Source organism: Neopsephotus bourkii, unplaced genomic scaffold, assembly GCF_033783945.1.
Source record: "Neopsephotus bourkii isolate Nb327-2 ecotype Australia unplaced genomic scaffold, CSIRO-AGI_Nbou_v1 NB_1314, whole genome shotgun sequence".
In the NCBI taxonomy this organism is placed as follows: Eukaryota; Metazoa; Chordata; class Aves; order Psittaciformes; family Psittacidae; genus Neopsephotus; species Neopsephotus bourkii.
In genome coordinates this window covers 77842-97207 of record NW_026901795.1, presented here as the reverse complement: position 1 = coordinate 97207, position 19366 = coordinate 77842, and the positions used below count along the sequence as shown (strand labels likewise).

The window sequence follows — 19366 nt, the reverse complement described above, 5'->3', positions numbered from 1 at the left end:
ACCTTGTTGGTTACCTAATGTTAAAAAAAAAAAACAACCCAAAATAAAGACTTTTACTCTTGCAGCTTTGGCTTCTCATATGACTCATTCTGCTTACACTAAGAAAAGAGTTTGTTTTTAAATGCGGCATAGAGCAAACGAGACTTGGGTACATTTTCCCTTCCCACCTAGACTGTAGACTTTTCTTAATGAAGCTGTTTTGATTTGGGGAAGGAAATATTTGACTAGTTGGATAGTTTCACGTTTATTTCTACAAGTATTGTGAGGTAGATTTTATTTACCATCTTCCTCAAACATCTGAGAATATCTGATCTATACTGTATCATTCATAGAGTAAGCTCTGCTTCTTGATTTGCGTATACTTTTTCTAATCAATTCCCTGTTCAGGACATATGAGCTCTAATACTGAATATGATGCTGATTTTAACTCCCTGTGCCATTTCTGTATGGTTTCTTTGATACAGTTTATGCATTGGCTCACTGTGTGTATGAATAGATCTAGAGATATTATGACCTGTTCTAACAATTAAAAAGTTGGGATCATTACTCATTAAGATACTTCTTCATTTAAGGGAATGTAAAATTGGTGTTACATCTATGCATACATTGGTATTTCTAATAAGGTTGCTATTATGTGAATTTTATATATAGGGGTTTTTATTTATTTATCTAAATGCACACATCTACTCCTTATATGCTAACATGATTTCAATGCTTTCAGGCTTTGATGGCTGAAGCAGAAAAAATGGTGCAACAAATTCTTATTGCAGCACTATTTTTCAGTCAGAAATTTTATGTTCATTACCTAGGTACTCTTTCCTCAGTCTTTGGTCATTTCATTAACCAGCTGTAACATAATTGTTCGCTTAAATTATATCAGTTAACAGACTATCCTCTCTTTTTTTCCTGTTTGGTGGAGGGCAGGGGGTGGTTAATTTTAGCCTTTATATTTCTGGAGGCTGGAATACATATGTTCTCTGTCCCTGAGCAACTGGCATGGACATTAACTGTTTATTTCCGCTGCACTGTCTGTTTTCTGGGGGAACTGTGAAGATTTGAGATGCTAATGTACTTTGAAAGACAGAAAACAATCTCAGTTATTCCCTTAAGACTGCCAGGCTGGTAGGAAGGCCTTTAATAACCTCAGCTTATGTTTTGTTATATGCTGTTGTTTCAGGTTCAATGGATCCAAAAGACTTTCTGAGGGAAGCACAAATAATGAAGAACTTGAGACATCCAAAGCTTATACAGCTTTATGCTGTCTGCACTTTGGAGGACCCAATTTACATTATTACTGAGCTGATGAGATATGGAAGTCTTCTCGAATACCTTCAAAGTAAGCAAATGGCTATAAACTCATTTCAAGGGGTGTTACAGCTGACAGTTTAATACACTAACATAAATACAGAAGTACAGCACTCTGTTTTAATACAAAGGCTACATTATTTGTCACGTGTGGGGATGAGAAAAGAGGAAAGAAAGAGGTTTATGATTTTTTGACATGCCAAAGTATTTCCACAGTTTGAATCTTGCCTTACAATGACCCACATTTATTCACCATGTTCTATGAGTAGATGGGAACATACATTGACAGAATAAAAATATAATCATCCAGAAGGACAGGTTATTGTATTTGACATGAAATAGAGGCACTTCCACAAAATGTACTTAACAGCTTTGAAATCTATTACTAGGCAGGGGTAGCCTTTCACTGTGAATTTGTCCCTTGCCTCTCGCATCAGGGCTTTTATCTCAGCAGCACTTCAAAGTGCTCTTTTGAAGGCAAATAATAATTAAAAATAAGGTTGTACAGCATGAAGCAGACTAGCATAATGACTGCGCTTCAAGTTCACCCCTGCTATTGAGAAATGCTTGATTCTAGTCTTACCCATTTTCAGTTTAACAGATTTCTCTGAGGTGCTAAATGTCTTTAAGGCTGTCACTATCTCTTGAAGACAAAATGTTCGCTGTAATTGTCTTGCTAAATTTTTTCTCTCTCTCCAGCCCATAAGGCAGAGCCCAGCTAAATACCACAGACAGTATTTACCATGTCACATGCCTTCTGCCATCTTCTCTCTGGAGCCATTTTTTAAGTGAGGCTGAGACCAGGAACAATTACAGCAAAAGAAATCTCTGGTAGAGTGACAGCCCCACCAAGGAATGGGCTGCATTGAGCTTGGACTGGACCAACTACAGCCTTTGTTTTTAGTGGCCACAGGTAGCAATGCACAAATTTCCTTTAAATTCTTGTCTTTGGTTACTTTGTGTGAAGATTGCTACTTATCTGATTGAAAGAGCCTGGCACATCAGGAAATGATTGCTGTGCATTAAAACATTTATTGCACTACAGAAATAGCTCCGAGAAAGACAGGATGAGTCACAACTATTGCTGAGGTGAAAATTAGCCTGTTTGTGCGCAGAGTACAACATGCCCAGGACACATCAGCTCTGCAGCCTGTGTGTGGATCAGTTGCCAGCATATGCACAGCAGCTTCCCTTGCTGTGGGCAATGCATGTATGTGGTCTGATCTTTGCCCAGATGCTCATTCCTGTAGCCTTAGAGAGATCGAGGAAAGTCAGCTGGTTTCCAGGCAGCTGTCAAGATAACTGTAAAAATATTCAGTTGAAACCCACACTAATGGAATGTCTCCTTGTCTGATGGCCTGTGCACAGGGAGATAAAGAGAGCTGAGAGATGGAGGCAGAGATCCAGGTGCTTTGATAAGTGTTAGTCAGAGAAAAGTTGTTGCCGTCAATGAGAGTAATAAGGAAAGAGATTTGAAGCTTGCGTAAAGCCCTGTGACTCAAAATGATCTGTATTGGCTGGTGATCAGTGCACAGATCCTGATAAGCTTTCTTGATAATCAGCCACTGCAGAAAGATATTTCCAGAAGGCTACTTGGTTTCTGTGTGCACTATGGGTAAATATGGCAAACTACAATAGAGGGGAAAGTCCAGACGTTGTTCTTTGGTCAAGTTTCCCCTCCTAGAAATGCATGGTATGTTTTTCCAGCTTTAAAGATCTCAAATATTTCATACATAGTGACTATCACATACCACCATAACGACAGCTACTTAACAATGGTTGGCATGTGAATTCCCGGTGCACCCTGTAAATGTACTTTGGGATACTTCCTGATGAACACTGCTATGCAGAGTTATTGAGCTGCCACCAATATAAGAAAAATGCAACCGAAAACTTTTCTTTGTTATTAAATGTGAATGAAATTGTCATAGAATGTATGAGTGTTTTTATCAAGTCTGATAGACCTGGGGCTTGTTCTGGCAGGGACACAGTCTTGACGTTCAGTGAATTATTACAGAGGCAATGCTCTCAAATGGAGAAAGTGCTGCTTATTTATTTATTTATTTATCTAATGTCAGACATCTGTCAATGAGAATATTTTCCTGTCTTGCCTATATGAGAAGTTATGAATGATTGCTTAGAACAGGTTGTAGACCCTAAGCCTTCTTTAATATTTTCTCTAATAAATTTTTCATATAAGGGCAATAGTTTTCTCGAAAAATATTAGTAAAAAAGGACATGGAGGCAGTACATTTTCTTTATACAATAAAGAATAAGTCATGGGAAGGTTTTATAAATTCACCAGTAGTGCCTGGTTTTGAGTGTGGAAGTTACGTTAACTTTATTCTTTTGTTGTAGTTTCTACTCCTTTAAAAAAACTTTAAAACAAGATGAAGTACCTGTATACCCATATGAATACAGCTGTTAACTCTTCTGACTTGCTCTGAACTAGCTACATGGGAGCTGGCTCTGGTCTGGAAAACTGTAGTTGCACTAATGCAGTCCTGTGCTTGAACTTGTGTGCTTGGCTTGCCCAACCTGGAGTTTTGGCAGTATAGTCAGAAAACTTTATGAGACAACCGTACATGATTTGGACTTCAGATCCCAGAGATAATTGTGCTTTCATCCTCTATCTTTGTGCAGTTTGCAGCTCCTGGTCAGCTGAGGCTCCTCCTTGCAGCTTTTCCTTCTTTAGCTCTAGAGCAGCAGCAGCACTGAACCAGCTCACACAGACAAACCCTCCAAGGAATACTGCAGCATCCAGAGCAATTGCAGCCTCTTCCCCTCCTCAGCCCACATGCTAAAGACAGTAGACCAGCCTGGTGTGGGGTACCAAACAAGTCAGAATGGAAGAAAAACTCTTTCAGCTGCAACTTCACCATTAGAGGTGGATCTCATCCTTGTCCTTCAGCGCAGTGCACCTGTGTGTCCTGCAGGGCATAAGACAAGGAGGAGTTAGCAGCTCCAGCTCCTGTTCTTATTGAAGCAGCTCATTAGAAACATGAGGCTTATGAGTCACCCTTTTTTCCCTGTGACATTGCTTTGTTTTGGCTCTTGAGCAAGCTTGTGTTAGGCTTGTCTGAAGCATTATTCCCAGAGCAAAGACAAACCTGTGCTTAGGTCTGCCTGCATCCTTGTCTGCTTTCACCATGAGGTAGTTCACAGCCTGTGCAGATGAAGGAGCAGTATGAAAGGGAACATGGAGAGAGGGATTTTGAAGCGAGTCACATAAGCTGGTTTCCAAACCCCAGGTACTCATGCAAGGTACTTGTATATATTTAGTTATTTTCTGATTTAAATACTACATAAATATAATTTATGGATGTATATCTTTGTCCAACAAACTTTATAATAAATGTTGATGTCTGCCACTTATCAGAGCTGCAAAAATTTAGAGTGCTATATTATGCTGTGGCCTGATGATGGATTTTCTTGATAGTTAAGCCATAGATTACCACACAGCCTGATTTTAATTCTTATCTTTTTTAAAGGTCAAGGAAACTATTAAACATATGTGTGTGAGAGGAAAAGACTTTCTGAGTCAACAATAGAAATAAATAATCTTAGTGCTCGATTATCTTGACAATGACTTTAGCCTCAAAAAGGAAGTAGGACAATGCACATGCAGGGCAAATTTAATAATTTAAAATTCATTTCTTTTCCCTATTCATCTCAGAACATCCGGATAATCAGGAAATTCAAGGCCTGGAGATTGCAGAATAGATTAATAAACAGTGGAATTTCACACTCTTCATAAGGGGTGATTGCAAGGTTAGGTCAGATAAAATGCCAGAACTGGAGGAGGTTATGCAAACCAATGCTAAGACACGCTTTCACCAGAAATCAATTCAAAGTAAGCAATAGAAAACCGCCAGCTACAAATGTTTTATTTAACAGAAAGGCTGTAAGGAAAACTCACCATCGTAATGAGAAAAGAGAACTGCTATAAACCTTGCAGCAAACTCTCAGCTTTTTGGTATTGTTAAAATTCTGAAACAGAAAGTTGAAACCATTTTACAGGCTGCAGAGGTAGGCACTCGTGCTTCAGTGCTGCAGCATTTGAGTTTGGGTGACAGTAATGCTTGAATATAACACTGATTTGGCTTATGTAGTTTACCTCGGGGTATAAATTCTTTTCTATGAGGTCAGCTTTCCCCTCAAATGCCAAAAAGGCCCTGAATTTGTATTCTAATGTGTATACTCAAATTACTTTTTTGGGGGGTACTTGTCTTACAATTTTTGGCTGCAGTTTTTCATGGCCTAAGGCTCTTTCCTTCATTTGTGGAGGCAAGTTGCTCTGCTCAAATTCCTTCTACTACTTTATTTGAACAGCAGTCTTTGATTACCAAATCTCTATATCTGAGACTTGCTGATCTTACAGCAAGTTGTCAGAACAGCATGCATATTTCTTCAGAAAGTCCTTCTAGAGAGGCAGGCAACTTGAAAACAGCTCAAGGAGTCCTACTGTTGAGTAGCAGCAACAGAGAGAACAGTGTGAAGTAGTCAAGTGGACTGGAAAGTGAAAATGAGAGTTGCAGTTGACAGCAAATGGTGTATTTCCTAGTAAGTATTACTGGAGAACACGGAACAAGGATAATCTTGTGCTTTTCCATCTTCAGTCAGCTTTGGCTACTCTCAGTGAGCACTGACTAATTCTTGCAGTTCGAAACTGGTTACGCAGTTGTCAGAAGGGCAAACATCTGCCTTTATATCAGCAGATAAATGCCTTTCCTTTGGACTGTGTCAGCAGCTCCTTCTAGGCCTAGATCAACTGCTGTGTTTAGTATTTACTCTTTTAAAGAAGTGGGACAGGCACTGTTACTCAGTTGTCGTGAAGTTAGGTGCATGACTTTCAGTAGTGTCATTGACTAACCTCTTCCATCTGGTTGGGCTGTTACTTTATTGTATTGCATGGATGTTTGAACCAGACAGGCTATTATTTATATGTTAATAACATAAATATTATCTTTTCTCTCATCTTCTTTTAAACAGAAGATGCAGGCTCCCAAATCTTCCTGCCGCATCAGATAGACATGGCTGCTCAGGTGGCTTCGGGGATGGCTTACCTTGAATCTCAAAACTATATCCATCGGGATCTGGCAGCCAGGAATGTTCTTGTTGGTGAACACAGTGTTTACAAAGTGGCAGACTTTGGACTTGCGAGAGTGTTTAAGGTGGGTTGTGAGAGGGTGAACTGGCTTTACTTTAACTCTGGGTAACAAGGCGGAGGAGGTCAACTAAAAGATGAACTGTAGCCCTCTACATTGCTGGGTTCAGGCAAAAAGCATGCCCAGAGAGACAAGGACCCCTACTGTGTACACTTGTATCCTCTACCTGTGTTATCCCATGCAAGGCTAGAAGCTGGCCTGTGCCTTTGTGTCAGTCTGAAGATGGCATCCCAGTATCTGCTTCTCACTCGCCCACCAAGGAAGGAGAGTGGCAAGCAATAGCCTTTGCTGCAGAACTTTTGTCCACAACACTAGTGTCTGCCACGTGGAGAGAGTTCACAGGAATGATGGCAAGATTATATTCCTGAGCCTGTGAGGGAAGGCATAAAAAAGTGTATTGACAGCTATTCTCTCTTTGCTCACTTCCCCACTACCTACATGATGCTTGCTATTGCAGGTAGTAATCATAAAGGGACCTTATTCCTCTCCATGGCTAACAGTGGCATTCATGAAGTGAGCTCTTAGAGCTTTAAATCTGATGCAGTTTCAATTTCTTTCCCATTGCACTGTTTTTTTTTTTCTCTCGCCCTTGAGGATGTGGAATGCCAAATAGTGCTGACCATGATCACCCTAGGAAAGAGCTGTGGTTTAGAAATGAGATTTCCTAACTCTGAAAATGATTTTATCAGAGTTGGAAAGATTTGATTTGCCATATTTTATGGATTTCAACATGTAATCCATAATTTCTGAGGTCTTATTATTGTTTTTATTGATTTATATTCTTGCACTGAGAAGGAAAAATGAAGAAAAAAGCCCTTTGCTTCTTGTTTGTTTCTTTCCATTCAAGCAGCAGAAATTGAAGTTCATAACAGAGTTGGATTTATTACATACTGAAGTATAGAATAATGACTAGACAATGGCATCAAGGGACTTGGAAAGTGCTTTTTTGCATAATTTTGATTCTTCTAATTATGCATAAGTTTAGATCGCACATTTTTTAACATGAAAAATATATATTTTTAAATGAACAATGCTTACAATGGATAGTTCTCCTCTGTCCTCACTAAAGAAAGTAATAATTTATAGGTGCTAACATTTCTTGTTGAAGCTGAGCTTTACTGAGATGCTCTGTCATAGAGTCATCTTGGCAAACTTCTTTAGGAGTATTCTTTCTCCTAAGCCAAAGCACTAACATGGTTACATTCAAAGATCCCAGAGTAGGTTTGAGAAATAAAATCTGTATTTCTGTATGTGTTAATTAGCATAATGAAATAATTTCTTGTTTCTAGAGATGAATAGTATGGTCAAGATGCTAGCTGTATCAGTAGATCAGTAGATGTAGATACAAAACAGTAACAATCAGTCTTGTCAGAAGTATAGGGCATGACAGATGGGAAATGTACATTCTGTATTAAAAAAAAAAATCAAACAAAATCTTGTACACATTTGCCTGGATTTGCACGTGAAAAGCCTGACCAAGGTTTGGATGTGACTGATATACGCTAAATTATGTGTAGGAATCAAAGACAGAATAAAGTTTAGATGTCTGTTCTGTAAAACTTTAAGGATATGATTCTACAAATTTGCAAGTATATAATTTGTCTTTTTTTATGTGCCTTTCATCTTCACTTTACATGAATTAATTGGATCCACTGTAAGCTAATATTTTATTTTGAATAACTTAGAGCTTGTTCTTTAGTCCCCAAAACCTGCTTAAGTGATTGTTATCAAAGTCAATGGCCCTTCAACAGTGCAATAAATCACAGAAGAAGCATTCTGAAATTTATCAGCTCTTCCTCTTGCCTTCTCTGTTTACTAAAGACCAGACGTAGAACCGTTTGGTCTCTATTGTCAGCAGGATGCTTACACTGCCACTCCTGACAGACTTGAAATCTTGCATGCCAGGTCCAGAATTCACAGTAGCAGGTCACAATTAGTCATGAACCACTCCAAAGCTGTGTGCTCACTTGAAATGATGAAAGCTTTAGAAAAACCTCTGATGAACAGTAACATCGCACAACTGTGAAGCCCAGTTCAACAACAGACTTCAGAAAGCGTATACTTTAACACCATGAAAGGCAAGTGCTTGGATGAAAGATTATAAGGTTAAGCACATGCTTAGCTTAGTCGGGTGCTTAAGTGCTTTGCCTTGTTTTACCCGTGACAGGTGGAAAATGAAAACATATATGAAGCTAGGCCTGAAACAAAACTTCCAGTGAAATGGACAGCCCCAGAGGCAATCCGGTACAACAAATTCAGCGTTAAGTCAGATGTCTGGTCATTTGGAATACTTCTGTTTGAAATAATCACCTACGGGAAGATGCCTTATGCTGGTAAGTGCTTTTACCTAAAGAATGATGCCTAATGTTTACTTGCTTTAAGAATGACAACACAATGTTGAGTGCTTGTACTATGGTCATGTTAAAGGTTAAAACTGTAAATAAGGAAAAAAGGCTGCTCAGATGAGGTCCATTTAGTGGGTCAGACCTTCTGGCTGCCCCAGGCTTCCTGGAAGCTTTCCAAAGGTTGTGATTAGCAGCCATTCAAGCTTTCTCTGGCTGGAGTCAACCTGCACTGTGCAAGCACCTAAGCTAGCTTTTTCCCTCCAACATCAGAGAAAGATGCCAGTTCTTGGAATGTGGAAAAAGGGAAGGTTTTTCTGTCTCCCACCCTGCCCTTGGTGGATTTTATTGGTTTTTGTTGTTGTTGTTTGTTTGTTTGTTTGTTGTTTGGGGTTTGTTTTGTTTTTTTTTTTTTTTTTTTTTTTGAGGAGGAGAGAATTTGTTTAGGATGTTTTTTTTTTTTTTTTTTTTTTTTAATTTATTTTTTCAGGATCTATCATAAAGAAAAAGATTATTATGCATGAAGTAGTTCTGCACAGGCACTTCAGGAAGAAGGTGAATGAAAAATAAATCATGTGGTTTTACTCCCTTCCCTCATATTCGACTTTTGCAGTGGAAAGCCTTAAAAAAAAGAGAAAGATCACAAGAATTAGGAATAAAATGTCACCAACCTTAAAAGTATGTGAGCTGCTATTATTCCTAGCACTGTGAGAAATGCTCAAGGAACTGTGCCTCCAATAACACAAGATATCAGTGAGATGATTGACTGTGACTCATATTGTGCTGTGAAAACACAAGGGAAGGACTAAAGCAAAAAAAAGTTATGCTGCATCTGTATAGGCCTGAGGGGTGTTGCGTTCATCATAAACTACCTTTCACAGGGTCCCAAACTGGTATTTCCTGTAAAAGGAAAAATTGATTTTGTTTTTGATTCCTACCCTCACTGCCTGTGAAACTGTTCTGAAAAGAGGAAAAAAAATAAAAGGAAACAAAAGCCAAAACCCCTTAACTCTTTCTTATATAAACTATAGGTCTGGGCATATGGACACACACACATAAATAAACTATTCAAGTATAAATTACGTAAGAAAGTCCATAATTCTCAGTATTGTCTGAAAATATGTTCAGCATTATACCTTTGCAAAGGCATAGTTTACCTGTGCCTTAAACAGTAAAAAATGTCCTTTTGCTATGGCTATTTGCTTACTTGATGTTACTTTCAGCAGCTTGGCCTCAGCAATCAATTAGGAGAAGAGGTATGTTGATACATAGTGGGTAATGTGGAGAGGAAATACCATTTAGAGACCTAAGAAAAAGAAGAAAAGGTTACACAATTCAAGATTTAATTAAAAGAGTAAAAATTAGAAGGATCGGACAATAGTCTTAATATAGAAATGTACAGCAAAGGTAGGGGAGTGGTTTCTTCTCCATGACTTGTAGTGATGGAGCAGGCAGGATGCCACCACATAGCTGCTCCAGAGGAAATTTAATGGTCACATTAGGGAAAATTTTCTAAATGTGAGATAAATTCAGCATCAGGACAGATTTTCTTGGGATAATTTGGAGTCACTGAGACTATGGACATTCAAGAATAAATTAAGGAAAATAGATCTCAGAAAAATTCCAGCAAACTCATGTAGTGGAGAAAAAGCCTCCCACCCAGAGCAACCCACTCGCTATGCCTCTAAGGTGGCTTAGTTGGGGCAAAGGGGCTGGGAGATGCTGGATGTGTTTTTAGCTGCTGGTGTGGGATCTTCCAGTGACTGCTGTGGCTTTTGGCCATTGAAGGTGCCTGCTGAGGCCAGCTCTGCCCTCAGCGTGCAGGTGTACTTTTCAGTGAGGCATCCCATTGCCTCATCTCAATAGCAGATACAGACATGTGACATCACTAAGTAGACCCCAGCAGTCTGATGAACTCTTTTCTGCTTACAGGGATGCCAGGACACGAGGTGGTCCAGATGCTGGACAAGGGGTACCGACTTCCCCAGCCAAAGACCTGCCCGGCGCCTCTCTATGAGCTGATGCTGCAGTGCTGGAGTGCGGAGGCAGGTGGGCGCCCCACCTTCAAGGCCCTCTGTGAGCAACTCGAGTGCTACTTCGAGGCTGACTCCTCTGCCTATGCCCATGCCCATGCCCATGCCCATGCTTGGTGAAATGAACCCCCAGGCAGGGACGGAGGGACAGACACTACTAGAATGGCTGTGGAATCAGCCTGAGCCCAGATGTGGAGATTCTTAGGGGGTGCTGAGGAATTCTGATATGTTTTCATCCCTGGTACTCAGACACTTCAAATTCTTGCTGCTAGCAAGTGTTTTGCAAGACAAAGCATCAGGGACCTAGAGGGTTGGGGCTTCTAAAGATTAAAATGTCTTTTATTTATTTTTTAAACACCAAATTGCAAGAATGAACAAATGAGACGAGTGTTGCTCAATAGCCACTGTAGTGTTTTGTCATTTTTCTGTTGGAATGACTATTTGCTGTTCCTTAGATTTTTTTTGTTCCTACCATGTTGTTCTCATGAAGGAATGTGATAACTTTGCACAGCAGGATCTGTGCTTCCAGTGTCCTCTCATTGTAAAATAATATAAAAATAATAGCGTGATGGTGATGATGGCAGAATCCAGATTAATTGCCCTGCTTAGACTTTACCTGTGCTTTGCTATATCAGAAAGTGAAACAGATGTTCATGGCAGAAAAAGGAATTATTTTGTGTTGTGGATGCAAAAAATGATTCTTTTTAATTTGTTTACTGTTCCTCTTGTAAAAGAGTAAATATTATTAGATTTAAAAGCTGCTTGTTCTTAATGTTATTAAATAGTGCCATGGAACTGGTGAATTACTGTCCATTGAGGTGTAAGGATTTGTTTTGTAGTTATTCATTTTAGGGATATTGGAGGAACATGAACTCAAGACTGCCTTAGCTTTCTATAGTGACACCCTTTCCTATCCTGCTGCCAAAATCACGGACCCTTTCCAATAGGACCAAACCCAGGGCAGATCTAGGTATTATGCAGAGCAACTAGCAATCCATGCTTCCATATTCTCCAGATGAAACTTTAATAAAGGAGAATTAAATAATAGATTGTCCATTTTATTTTGTTCCATGGGGAAATGGAGCCCAAGTGTTTCTGCTAACAGTCTTTACAGCTACAGATTTTAGTATATTTTTGCAGTTTGTCTAATTTACTACAATATTGGTTCTGCTAAAATCTGATATCACTGACAGTTTTATGTTCTCAGTTAGGTTTAGAGAACCAAGGTTTAATTATTTACTTATGATGCACAAGTTAATTATTTAACAACATAATCCAGGAATTAAGAGCTGTACCGTGCTAACATAGTGTGAGCTCAGTATGAGTGTTCTACCATTTTCTTTTCATATCAAAAAATGGTATAAATAAATGAAAAGATTCATTACTTTAAAGACTGGCTGGCTTTTATTACATCTTTTTCATTTTCTCTTCTTTTCTTTGTACTTCAAATCAATTCATCTCAGTGCCTTGCTTCTAATTTTTAATTTCCTTTTCCCCTCCTCTACTTTTGGAAGGCAGCACACCTTTTTCTTCTTTCATACACATCTCTTGCTATTTAAAACTCCTTTCCTGATTTATTGTTTTTCTATGCTTTTTATCTTACTACACTTGGGACCTTCCTAGCATTCCGTCTCTGTTCACCTTCATTTTCTATGCACTGTTTCTCCCTGCTAACCATCTTTATACTAATTAAATTTATAAAGCATGAGACAACAATAATTAATTAGCTGTCATAGCATCCATGCAATTTTGGAAAGTAACCATCCACTCTGAAAGAAGAAGAGGTTAAATAGCTTTTCAAAATCCGTCCTGATAAGAATTGGCATGAAGGGAAATGGGAGACTCCTAGCTAAAGTCTCCTGCTGTCCTCCGTCCGTGTTTGTTTGGAGACTCATGCTAGCTACTGGCTCATGGCCCCAACAAGATTTTGTTTACGAATATCAAACCTCCATCAATCCATGCCTCTCTTCTGGCTAGGAGCTGTGTTTAACAGAGTTACAGGATGAGGTTAGCAAATCCCACAGAGCAGGTTTATGCAATAAGAATAGGAATGCTGTTATTTGGAAAGATCTCTGCCTCAAGCTTGCAATTTTGATGCTCCTTCACTATTTCTAAAATGACTTTTCAGACTTAAAGCATTAAGAGTGTTGCAAATGAAATTTGAGTTTGCCCAACTCAAAACAACTGTTGATGAAAGAAATGCAGTTTTAAAAAGCACAGTTGTCTGCAGTTCATAGATGAGTTACCAGGAAAAAAAAAAGAAAGAAAAAAAAAATTACAGCAGGGGAATAGCAAAGTTTTCAGAGATCCAGGTTAGACCAACTGGTCCAAGCTGCTCTGTACTGGCCTCTGCCCTTGGGTGGAAGATTTTGTAGGACTCTACTGAAGTGACATAGAATCATAGAATAGTTAGGATTGGAAAGGGCCTTAAGATCACCTAGATCCAACCCCCTGGCCATGAGCAGGGACACCTCACACTAAACCATGACACCCAAGGCTTCGTCCAACCTGGCCTTGAACATTGACAGGGATGGAACATTTACAACCTCCCTGGGTAACCCATTCCAGTGCCTTACCACCCTCGCAGTAAATAATTTCTTCCTTATATCCAATTTAAACTTCCCCTGTTTAAGTTTTAACCCATTACCCCTTGTCCTATCACTACAGTCCCTAATGAAGAGTCCATCCCCAGCATCCTTATAGGCCCCCTTCAGATACTGGAAGGCTGCTATGAAGTCTCCACGCAGCCTTCTCTTCTCCAGGCTGAACAGACCCAACTTTCTCAGCCGATCTTCATACAGGAGGTGCTCCAGGCCCCTGATCATCCTCATGGCCCTCCTCTGGACTTGTTCCAACAGTTCCATGTCCTTTTTATGTTGAGAACACCAGAACTGCACACAGTACTCCAAGTGAGGTCTCACAAGAGCAGAGTAGAGGGGCAGGATCACCTCCTTCGACCTGCTGGTTACGCTCCTTTTGATGCAGCCCAGGATATGGTTGGCTTTCTGGGCTGCAAGCGCACACTGAAGCCTGCTCATGTTCATTTTCTCATTGACCAGCACCCCCAAGTCCTTCTCCGCAGGGCTGCTCTGAATCTCTTCTCTGTCCAGCCTGTAGCTGTGCCTGGGATTGCTTCGACCCAGGTGTAGGACCTTGCATTTGGCATGGTTAAACTTCATGAGGTTGGCATCAGCCAACCTCACAAGCGTGTCAAGGTCCCTCTGGATGGCATTCCTTCCCTCCAGCGTATCAACCGAACCACACAGCTTGGTGTCATCGGCAAACTTGCTGAGAGCGCACTCAATCCCACTGTCCCTGCCAGCGACAAAGAGGTTGAACAAGACGAGTCCCAACACCAATCCCTGAGGGACACCAGTCGTTACTGGTCTCCAACTGGACACTGAGCCATTGACCACAACTCTTTGCATGCGGCCATCCAGCCAGTTCTTTATCCACCAAGTGGTCCACCTATCAAATTGATTTCTCTCCAATTCAGAGACCAGGATTTTGTGTTGGACAGTGTCGAACGCTTTGCACAATTCCAGGTAGATAGCATCAAGTGCTGTCTACCCCTCTCCATCAGTTCCATAGCCCCACGATAGAAGGCCATCAAATTGATCAGGCAGGATTTCAAGTGAAGCCATACTGGCTGTCACCAAGCACCTTGTTGTTTTTCATGTGCCTTAGCATGCCTTCCAGGAGAACCTGCTCTAAGATTTTACCAGGCACAGAGGTGAGACTGACAGTTCCCTGGGTCATCTATTTTCCCCTTCTTGAAAATGGGGGTTATATTTCCCTTTTTCCAGTCATCAATCACTAATACTAAATAAAGCACACCTGTGTGGTAACTATCCTCTTAAACCAATACATAGGGAATAGAAGGACTGTTCATCCAGGTAAGCTGAATACTTTCTATTTGTAATTTCTCCTATAGCCAAAAGAGAGAGAGAGGCTCCTTGAAATAGTGAGTCACTGCACCAGAAATGGGTTTCTCCTCTAAAACACCCCTAGCAGGTTTCTTTCTGTTTGCTACTATGAAGTTATCTAGGAGAGATGAGACTCTTTGCTGAGGGGTGTGTGTAATAACCCCCATGTTACAAACTGAAATTAGCAGTTCCAAGCTACCTCTACCATGTGTGGCCTCATGAACCACCTTTAGCTGAGAGGAGCAGAGCCTGCCAGTGAGCTGCATCCTGCTGAGCTGTGTGAGGAGCGGGCACCTGCACGTGATGGCCTCCAGGTAGTACAGCCTGGCATGCTGGGCTCCTGTTGAGATCCTGCGGCTTCTTTTTCTGGCTTAAAACCATGCACTTGCACTTGCTGCCTTATTTTGCCTGTCTGTAAACTGCTGTTATACCAGTGAAATGATATATACTCTAATATGAGCTCTAATTTTGCATCTTTTTTTCCCTGGTCTGGCAGGGGAACAAAGAGAAAAAAGCAGCAATACAGTGGAATAAGCAAAGCTCTGGAAACAGAGAACAGTGTGAAAGCTTATCAGTTGTTTTCAGCTCTTTCCATATTATTGCAGTCAAACGGCTCCATTACTGAAAAAGACCGGAGGAAGAATGTGGCAAAGGGTTATAAAACTTTGCAGATTTCAACTTGCTTACAAGCAATGCAGCAAGCAAAACTATACCTTTCCAAGTCCAATTTCATTTTATAATAATTTTATTTATATGACAGATAACAAATATAGTCAGAAGTCTTTGCTATGACCTGATTTAAATTAAGCATCAAGGTTATCGTTTCGAGTTATAGTGCACAGTGAGATGAGTTTAACTTATCTCATTCTGTTCTTGAGGTCTTTTATGTTCAAGGTTCTGCTAGAGATGTCTATTGCACTTGCTTTTACCTGATGGATCATGGAGGGAAAATAATGGACTCAGTTATGAGAAATAGTAATAGATTTTTTTGAACTGACATAAATTTCTATGTTTAGATAGAATAAAAGGATCAGAAGAGATAAGTTGAATTTTCTACAATAGATGAGTCCTTGTGAATTTCACTTCACATAAATTGCACTGAGATGTCTTTTGTGTAATGTTTTATTTATGTAATTCAGTTATTCTTTGAGAACTAAATCATTTTATGTGGTCCTACAAACGATAACTTAAAAATGTCCAACCAGAAAGAACTTTATTTTTCTTAAACTCTCCATTCTTCAGGAAGTTATGGAGCAATGCAATTGAGCTGTAAGTGTTTAGGGAGTCCCTAGTGTTTGACTTCTATTGGAGAACCTTTGCTTACCTAGTCTGTATTCAAGAACATATGCATGGATACTAAACATGTGATAGAGAAACAGGGAACCTTCTATCACTTGTACTGTTTTCTTTCTTTTCTCCATTGTATTTGGTACTTGCCCTCTGAATGACTTCAGCATCAATTTTCTTTGTATAGATTTGTAACTTACAGTACACAAGAAACTGAACTAGCACAGTGCATTATTTTGTTCAGACTCGATAAACTATCAGTGCACAGAAATGGAGCACACAACTCACTCAAGTGATCACTCCTTATTCTCTCCTATGTGCTTCTGTTTCATTCCTTTACAAAGTGCTGTAGCATCATGTCCACACAGTGCTCCCATGGTTATGTTGTCTTGCTGGTCAGCTATTTGTAGTGTGTAGATCTTGGAGCAGATAAAAATGCTGCATGAAAGAGCTGCGCCACTGTGCTCAGAGAGCCACAGATGTGTGATGCATTTTTATGGAAAGCTATGTGGCTTCCATTCTGTTCCAGCAACATATGGGCCAGATGTGTTCTCCAGTGTGTGACAGACAGATCTCTGCCTTAGCCAGCTGCTGCAAAAGTGTGCCTGGAAGAACTCTGCATATGCTCAAACAAAATGCTGAACTGTGATCTATGAAAGACTTCATTCTCTCCAGGACTGCTGTTAGCAGGTCCATGTAATTTATTTGTTCAGTCTCAGGCTTCTCAGGAATGACTAATACAAAAGAAAAAAATCAATGACATTTATAAGCAAGTTGGGGAAATCACTGAAAAGTACTTTGGCATTTTAATCTTTACAGCTACACTGTGCTGAAGAATTCAGTCCTTCCTTATTTTGGTATAAAGAAAATTAAAATGTACTTTTGAAGCATTCAGTATTCTAGAGGCGAATTTTAGCTAATTTCTGGATTCTGGATATCACTAGAAATGAAAAACTTGATGGAAAACTACCTTGGTTCACACCACTATTTTCAACAAAATGAATTCTGCAAAAATTAATCAGATATGTGAGAAGACAGGTATGCAAGAACTTCATCATTTTTTCCTCTTCCCCCGGTTCCTTACCGGTGTTATTACAGCAAGATTAGAATTCCCACAGAATAAAAAAACTTTTTAGCTATGTTGAGGAATAAGAGTTTTTTTTCAGTTCTTTTTGTGAAATAAGAAAAGTTGAGCCTTGAAGATTATAAGCTTGTTGTGCTATTTACCCTATTGAAGAAAAGCATATTTCACTGCATTGTTTCTCTAATTTCTTTGAGACAAATATCTAAGTAAACTGACTGGACTTCTGTGTTTATATATACTAGAGAATTCAAATGTATATACAGCATTATACAGTTTATTTCCTCTCTGCTGCTGCAGTTATATTCCTGCTTATAAGGATATCTAATAACACTAATGTTTTTCTTGTTGGTCATGATGGTTTTCAGCGTTGTTTTTTCTCTCACTTTTTCTTTCAGTTCTTAATATTTTAAAAAATTTACTTGGCTGTTTTTATACTTAGTTTATTTACATTTGCAATCAGCAAAACTTGCTCGTATTCCAAAGTACTCCATTACTCTGCCAAATATTTAAAATTACCAAAAATAGAACACAGTGTCTCCAGTGTTCTTTTTCAATGAGGGAATTTCTTATAAACAAATACTTGTCCAATTTGTGCCATCACCAGCATCTCAGTTCGACTTCCCTATTAGAAGCCAGAAGAATGAATAATGAGTTTACATGTTCCTCTAGAGCTCCTTGGGTCTGGATTACTCACTTTGCACCAAAATAAAAAGTTTCAAAACTGTATATCTCGCTGTTCTTTTTATCTCACCTTTTGTATGTAGGCATCAGTTCTACAAAGTCAGAAATGTCACCTGAAACCACATTCTTATCACAACACTTCAGTAATAACTGTCCCTCCTCTTCCAGTTCCACCATTGGCATTCTGTGTATCCTTAGCAAGCTGGCTCTGATCCATACTTAATCCCTGCCAGGTAACAGATCTACTATAGAAAGAAAGACATACAGTAACAAATTAGAAGCCCATGGGTCTTCTCTGATTTATTTAACTGTTGCTCTGCCACACACACACACATGCATTGAATTAAGATAATAAGATTCTGTCACAGCTGACCTTTAGAAATGAGAAATGACTCAAAGATCTTTGTTACCCCTCAACTATCAATGAATAATATTACTGTAGTCAGATTAATAAAGTACTAGATTATGAAAGAAATGAAGTGTGAGAGCTGTTACATCAGAAACTTCACAGCCACCTTCCCCAAAAGAGAAACACAGGCCTATTTCTGTAGGAAGGAGTAGTGGTAAGAGAAATTCATTGATGGCAGGGCAACAGAAATTGTGATGATTCCCTAAATTCCTAGCAGTAGACTCTCAGTATTGATCTGGCATGTTCCTGTGAGACTAGAATTAGAAAATGAACTAGACTTTTAGTAGAAGAATCATTGACACAGGGCATGACTACAGTATAATAAGATGTTATCAAAGCATAAATCTGCAACCATGGTTGGGTTGGAGGGCAGGCTGGTACGCTCTTTTTCTACCTGTACAGTTACTACATGAGGGTCTGACTCCCAGGCAATCTGCCTCAAAAAAAAACAAACACACATTGGAGATCAAAACTGAGAGGAAATGTCATCACTGTCCATCGTCGTTAAGGAAAACTCTGCCTTTGGTTACAATCCTATAAAGCAAACACTGGTGACAAGTATTTGTGCTCTGTGGATGTGTTCAGGATTGCCCCAGCCAGCTTCAGATTGTCCAGCTGGGATAGCTGAAGTCATCTGACTATGGCTGTTTGGAAATAGCAGCTCCTAATGGAGATCTTTTCTGACTGGATGTGGCTGAGACCTCTGATTACTGAAAAAAACACTGGTACGTGCTGGAGCTCGCACACAGCCAAGACAATGCTCTTGCTTTTGAAATTCTGGAGGCAAAGGCTTTGTTTTGGCAAGTGTTTATACCCTGCTCAGCTTCTTTCCCATGATCTTTGAGAGAGTTTAGAAGACTTCAAGTTGCACTAGCAGAAGACCCACTCCTACTGCCAATGACTTTCTATATTAGCAGAAGTAGATTAAGGACTTAGGTTAACACGATTTTTCAGAAGAGTATAACTACAGGAGATGAGGAAGGAAGCAGAGAATTCAGAGAAATTAATTGGTTTTTTTGATCAGTTATCCATTTCCATCTTTAGATTTGTATGGATGTTTCATTTTACCCTTTTCGCTTTGTAGCTTTTTCAGCCTTTCTGGTCTCACAGCAAAACCTAATCCTAACCAAG

At 39.5% G+C, this 19366-nt stretch overlaps 1 protein-coding gene across 1 annotated transcript in view; it reads left to right on the top strand.

The window, feature by feature from the left end:
- Window positions 1-12239, top strand: part of FRK (fyn related Src family tyrosine kinase) — a 53946-nt gene extending 41707 nt beyond the window's left edge. The window contains exons 5-8 of the mRNA XM_061366164.1: window positions 1178-1336; window positions 6298-6479; window positions 8641-8806; window positions 10748-12239. Coding sequence (XP_061222148.1) covers window positions 1178-1336; window positions 6298-6479; window positions 8641-8806; window positions 10748-10968 — 728 coding nt within the window. The 3' untranslated portion in view covers window positions 10969-12239. The remainder of the gene's footprint in view (window positions 1-1177; window positions 1337-6297; window positions 6480-8640; window positions 8807-10747) is intronic.
- The last annotated feature ends 7127 nt before the right edge of the window (window positions 12240-19366 follow it).